The sequence below is a fragment of the Rhagoletis pomonella genome, unplaced genomic scaffold (assembly GCF_013731165.1).
Source record: "Rhagoletis pomonella isolate Grant_MI unplaced genomic scaffold, Rhpom_1.0 Rhpom_scaffold_00013, whole genome shotgun sequence".
NCBI lineage: Eukaryota > Metazoa > Arthropoda > Insecta > Diptera > Tephritidae > Rhagoletis > Rhagoletis pomonella.
Genome location: NW_023458567.1, coordinates 2,089,749 through 2,096,257, shown reverse-complemented (window position 1 = coordinate 2,096,257; position 6,509 = coordinate 2,089,749). Strand labels below are relative to the sequence as shown.

General features: G+C 47.7%; 2 protein-coding genes across 2 annotated transcripts in view; both read right to left on the bottom strand.

The window, feature by feature from the left end:
* On the bottom strand, positions 1 to 4,282 carry LOC118748461 (probable ATP-dependent RNA helicase kurz). Its single transcript, XM_036482909.1, has 5 exons — positions 4,068 to 4,282; positions 3,794 to 3,985; positions 546 to 3,736; positions 254 to 456; positions 1 to 198 (listed from the first exon to the last, which is right to left on the bottom strand). Exons 1-5 carry the CDS (start codon positions 4,140 to 4,142, stop codon positions 116 to 118), a joined length of 3,744 nt encoding a protein of 1,247 aa, XP_036338802.1. The 5' UTR covers positions 4,143 to 4,282; the 3' UTR covers positions 1 to 115.
* A 1,266-nt stretch (positions 4,283 to 5,548) lies between these two features.
* LOC118748270 (formin-like protein 5) overlaps positions 5,549 to 6,509 on the bottom strand; it is a gene marked incomplete at its 3' end in the record, with an annotated part of 12,181 nt that continues 11,220 nt past the window's right edge. Inside the window, 2 exon segments of the mRNA XM_036482645.1 lie at positions 5,549 to 5,751; positions 5,813 to 6,508. Coding sequence (XP_036338538.1) covers positions 5,549 to 5,751; positions 5,813 to 6,508 — 899 coding nt within the window.

Sequence of the window (6,509 nt, the reverse complement as noted above, 5' to 3'; positions counted from 1 at the left end):
TTTTATAAATTATACAATACAAACAAATTTGTTTGCAAACATTTATTTTTCAAGTTAATAACTAATAGAATTTTTTCATCTACATAACTAACTAATTAATATATATTTTTTTCATTCAGCTCTCCAATGGTGGCCATTTAGGCGACAATTCAGCCAGCGTGACGTTGTATAGCATATTTTGGTATTCATCAAGTAAAACTGCAAGAACAACGATATAAACCTTTGATTTTTATAATAAAAGACCCCTACTCACAGTTCGGATTTCGATTCCACTCTGCATGCAATTTATCGCACGTATTTATCTGCTTGTTGATGAGAGCACGCTTGAAACGCACAACGCTCTCATTCAGATTGGACCAGCTCTTGACGAGCGAGGGCGGCGTAGCCTTCAACTTCGCCTTGTAGGCAGCCAAGGCCGGACAGACTTGACCGTCAAGCAGAAAAACGCCAAAGTAGCTGTGCAAAGACGTAGAAGAATTTATTTTTGTTAGGAATTTATTTAACTATGCTTAAGCAATCTAAAGAGAAATTTCATATGCACCCACCTGCACGCCTTCTCGCCCGCCGGCATTTCGATCTCAGTTAGAGGCAGCTCCCATCCAGCCTTGCCGAAGGTCGCGTCCACAAAGCAATATACCTTGCCGTCCGCCTGCTTGTAGCGCGGCATTGGCTCCTCTTTGATTGTACGTACGTTGCAGAGCAGCGGCGCGTATAGCAGCAGCCATTCCGGATCGATGGCGGTGATGCCGCGGATAAACATTTTTGTACCGTCGCCATGCTGCGTTTCGTAAGCCTCCTGGTAGACCACCCATTCGGGAAGTTGGCCACGCAGCACCGAAGAGGAGTGCATGAAAACCGGTTCTGTCATATCCGCGCAGTTGTAGGCGTACTTCAGGCGACGCTTCTCCTCTTTGTCGGCTATGTCCGCTAGCGGCACTTTACGTGCTACACGATCTCCCATGCCAGCGAGCAGTATTTGTCGCAGGAAGCGTGCCTGCGCATCTGTGGGGGGTGGCATTGCCGGATCTACACACAAGTCCACGCCGGTCACGTTCAAATTAATTTCGTTTGTGAGCTGTACGCGCAATTTGCGCACCTCGGTCAACGCTTTTGGCCGCAGCCCGTTCTCAGCACAGAACTGTGCAAGTTTGCTTTGTGAGCCGGCGTACTCTGCAGCACCCACCGCGCGTAGCAACACCATTGGATCGCCCAGCAACTGATAATTGCCCGTAGCGGCCCAGCTGATGCGCTTCTTCTGCCACTTGTTGCGCACAAATGCGTTGGCGTTGTCGCCATCTTCAGTCTGCTCACTCAAGCCCACTTCCATGAGAAGTTCTTGCACTGATAGTGCCGCCACCAAGCAGACAGTATACGGCAGCAGGTTTTGCTGATGAGAAAGCGCTAACATTTTGCCAAAGCGCGGCGCAACGGGGAACCGCGAAATAACTTCCCCTAGTTTGGTGACCATCGGCGGCAGGGCTTTGCAATCCTTCGCCTCGCCAACACGTTCCAGCGCACCCAATACTACCAAGCGTTGTTCGGCCGCCTGCAGCTGCACCGTATCCGGCGGTGAGGGGAAGGGGAAATTCACAACACGATCAATGCCCATGCAGCGCATCTGCAGCATGAGGTCGTCGACTGGCCTCTTTTGAATGTCCGGTTCACTGAAATCCAAGAAGTCGTAGTTATAGACAGCACTCGAGTAGAGGCGGTAGCAGTGGCCGGCGCTGACACGACCCGCACGTCCAGCACGCTGATCGGCGGAAGCTTTAGAGGTGTAGGTGACGATAAAGGCGCTGACACCTGTGATTTTGTCATAGAGGCGCGTCTTCTGGCGACCGCTGTCCACCACATATTTGATGTTCGGTATGGTGAGCGACGTCTCAGCCACGTTAGTGCTCACTATGCAAAGGCGACAGCCCTCCGGCGGCGGTTGGAATATGCGATTCTGCTTCTCAGGCGAGAGCAGCGAATAAAGAGGCAGCACCCAGAGCGGTTGCTTAGTGGCGGCAATATGGGCGGCTGTATTCTCATCCCCATCTGAATCGTCTTCATCTTCGGACATTTCCGAACCATTTTCGGCCTCCGAATCGCTATTGTGCGCTTCGTGCAAATCGGCCTCTGTATCATCACCGGGTAGTTTGTAGTCGTCGAGATTGATTTTTGGCAGCGCGATTTGGGACATGAACTTCTTCTTAGACTTCTTCACGCTACGGATAGCGCGTTTCATGTCGAATTCGATGCCCAAGTCGTCATCGGCAGGCTCGGCCTGTAGCTCTTCCGCGTCATCTTCTATCTGATCTGACTTTTCCGCAAACTGTTTTGACATCTCTACAGTTTCTATACCTTCATTCTCAGAGACATGCGCCTTATCAACTACTTTTTTGGCTTTTTCTCCAGCCTTCTTGGCGTCATCTTTCTTTATGCACGGAAACGTACGTCGCAGCTTTCGAACCAGTGTGTTTACCTCTTGCTGACCCGTAAGAAAAACCAAAATTCCTCCCTCTGGCAGCTTTGAATGTATCTTAACTGTTTTTCGGTATGCTTCCTGCATATAATCATTGGGGGTGTGCCGCTGAAAATGCACAGTCACCGGATATTGTCTTGCTTCCACTTTCAATAGTGGCGGTGGATATTTAAATAGCTTCGTATTGCCAATGAAGTCCTCCACTCGAAGCGTTGCGGACATGATAATCAGCTTGAGCGGATCGCCACGCTTCAGGCGCAAAGGTACAATACGTGACAGCAGCCCTACCAGTATATCGGTGTAGGAGCTTCGCTCATGTGCCTCGTCCAAAATGATTACCGAGTAACGGTGCAGCAGAAAATCACTCTCGACCTCCTTCAGCAACACTCCGTCCGTCATGAATTTGATCCGTGTCTGTGGCGTGACATTGCCTTCGAAACGTATTAGATATGAAACCTCTTGCTGAGATAGATTCATTTCATGCGCCACACGCTTGGACATAGCGATTGCAGCCACACGACGCGGTTCAGTAATGCCAATCATTTTATTGTTCAGCGCGTATCCCGCCTCGTAAAGAAACTGTGGGATTTGCGTCGTTTTACCAGAACCCGTTTCGCCCGCGACAATTATGATTTGATTCTCGTTGATTGTTTCCATTATTTCCTGTTCCTCGCCTAAGATGGGTAGTTTAAGACGAGCAGCCTGCACTTCTGCATCGCGATGAACGGGCACAAAAATGGTGGGGCGTGGCGGCACAATGGGCTTCTCGGCTTTTTTTGTGGCGCCAGTTTTCGTACAATCTTCTTTTTCTGTCACCTTCGTGGACGTTGAGGGCGCTTCTTCGAGTTTCGTGGGAATTGCCTCTTTCGCAACATCAACATCAATTTTTTCATGCATTTCTTCTGCATCTTTGTCATTTATATTGTTTTCTTCATCATCCACTTCACTTTCGTCATCACTCTCACTCCCACTGTCACTGTCGTCGTCTGCCTCCAGGCTAATCACATTAGAGTCGCGCCTCTTTGCCGCCAACGCTTCTTCATCCTCAATTAACAACTTGCGCTTTGCCGCGCCTTTAATTGCGCTAATTTTCCCCACTACATTGCTGCTTGCTTGCTCTGTTTGTCGCTGTTGCTTCTTCGCCAGTACCTCTTCTAGCGTTTGCAACTTTTTAACTCCCACTGTCTGCACTTGGCTGATGGAAGTGTACTGCTTCAGCTCATGCTCGGGTATTTGTACGCCAGCCAAGGCTTGCAAAAGCTCAGCGCGCTATTTGAAAAGAGCGATACATAAATGGATCTACATTATAAGCAAACCACTACTTACACCTTCCTTCTTCTTCTTCTTATCCACAATTTGCTGCAGATGCTTACGTTGCTTCTTCGAGAGGATTTTTACATGTTGTTGTTTCTCCACCTGCACCTTGGTGGCACGCTTCTGTGAGGGTAAAACCAGCGCATTGGCGTCATCATAGCCGGTGCCTGCTTCTGCAGCGCCTTCAGCCCATTCGATTTTTATCTAGAAGAGTGGTAGGAAAGTAGTATAGCGTCTAGGGTTACTAAACATATTTTGCATCAGCAACTCTTGAGTCTCAACTTACATTTTTCGTCGCCGAATTGTCCACTACGGTTTTAGGATTTTGACGCGCCCTCGCATTATAAACTTTTTTACCCATTTTCACGCAATGTTGTACAAAATATCCTTGAAAAATTGATTAAATTCCGCTTAATCGCTTCCAGCTGCGGCACGTGGTATCAATAGCTTTTTAAAATTTGACACAAAAATGGCAGCGCACAACAAAACAGCTGATAAGAACGGGTCCAAAAGAACAAAACAAAAAATAGAAAATCGTCTGGAAGCAAAGAGAGCAATAAAGCGCGAATAAACGGGGGCAAAATATAAACAGAGAGCAAATTGTCTCTCTGAAAGAGGGATGCCGAGCGTTGCCACGTTGCTTTGCTTTCCACTTTTTGGCTCAATTCACTACTCTCGAAAGTCATAGAACGGCAACGCTGTTGATTTTAGTCAATTCGGCATTTCTTTCCGTTTCCTATACGTTGTCAAATCTGTCAGTTTGTGTAAAAGCTTCGCGAATTTTAACCGCCTTTTTAGTGCGTGCGATAGAAAAATACTTAAATTACTAGTTTTTATGGAAATAAATCAATACAAAATTATGTAAAATATTTGTATGCGACTTTGTGTGTTAATTAACATATGTGTAACGTGGTATGTGCTGTGGTAGTGATTTATACTTGTGTAGATGTGAGTAATGCAATCTGAGCCAGTCGGCCAACTTCTTCGCTGAATTTCTCAAATATAATATAAAGTAAATTTAATGGTGAGTCCGTTTGCATCAATTCCAATAAAAATATTTAGTAATAATTAAATTTCAACATGGAAGCGCTAGTCGGCCTCCAATTACTTGCACAGGTTTGACCTGTGGGAGCTGTCAATACACACATATTTATATACATACATTTTTTCCTTACACCAACAAAAATTCCTGCTCACTTTCTACATTTCCGGTGCACTTAAGTATACCGGAACTTGAAGTCAGCCTTCATACTAAGCTCCGCGCAACCATAACCTAATTTTTTTGTGAACCTCAGGAAAGTAATTTAAAATGTTTTTATTTTTAAATTTCTTTTACAAATTACAAAAGTACTTACTAAAAAATTTGGTCTTATCAAGAGCCGAAAAATCATAAAAGTTCTTGAAATTGCGAACCAGTTTAAAATATTTTTTTACAAAATCTCTTAAAAATTCTAAGAGTTTTTCTCAGTTAAAGTGCTACTTAAATGAACTGAAGCCGCTCGGCTGAAAGTGATCACCGTGGTAGGTTGTATGGAAATCAGAGAAGGCATCACGGAACTGATGGTTGCGCTTAACAGGACTAGCATGATTGAAGCCGAAGGAAGTGCTGCCGAATCCCAAGCCGCCACTCCCGGTCCCAGTGCCGAAAGAAGTGAAGCGCTGTGCAGACGGTGAATCGGAGCCATAGTACGATGGTGAATCGTAAGCTGGCGGTGACGGCGCCTTCGGATAAGGGCGACTGCCAAATGAAGGTACACGCGCGCTAATATCGAAACTGGGAATTTCATTATTTCCGCCGTCGGCAGTATCATCCCCATCAATTGCATCGTCGCCTTCCTCAGCTCCGTTCGCGGTATCAGCGCCATCTTGCCCCCCATTGTTGTTATCGTCCTGTTGCTGAAAGTCTGCTTCTTCTGGTGCGGGTTCGGGTGGTTCGGCTGCATCATTGTTGTTATCATTGAAGGAGGTATCTGCAAAGTGAGCTATTGAAGCCAGTCTTATGACATTTAATTAGAAGTTGGCGTATTTTACCGTCTCGCTGTGCGTACTGATACAGTACTCGGGCGCGCTGTGGTTGTTGTGGTGGCGGTGCTGGAGCCGCTGGAGGTGCTGTTGGACGACGCCTAACTGGTGGCAGCGTAGGAGGCTGTGTTGGCGCTGGCGCTGGAGGTGCTGGCCTTTGACGATTTCGACCCGTCTTGCGCGGTGCGGATGGCTGAGGAGGCGGCGGTTGTGGCTGAGGAGCAGGCGCATCTTCGAAATCGTATTCAGAAGGTTCAGCGCGCGGACCACCACGCTCTGCAAAGCCATCAAACCCAGACGGATAATAGTATTCGAAATCGTAGCCATGCGTTGGGCGTAGTTTCGGCCGCGGACGCGGACGTCGCGGTGGAGGTGGTGGCGGCGCTGTCGTAGGAGCCTCTGTTGTAGTAGTGGTTGTTGTAGTTGTAGAGCGTGGTGGCGGTGGCGTAAATAAATTGGCTGAACTGGCAAATAAGGCAAACTTGTTGAAAAACGGATTGAGTGGCGGTGGTGGTGGTGGCGGCGGTCTTGGAGGCGGAGTTGTAGTTGTAGGCCTTGGGCGCCTAGTTGTAGGTGGCGGCGGCGGTGGTGCGCGTTGCGCCGCGACATTATTGCGCGTAACGTTCGCCTTCACTTCGCTCGCTGTGGCGCTGTTGAGCAACAGATTGCGCAGCAGCCAGCCAACATCCAAGCTACGGCGATCACG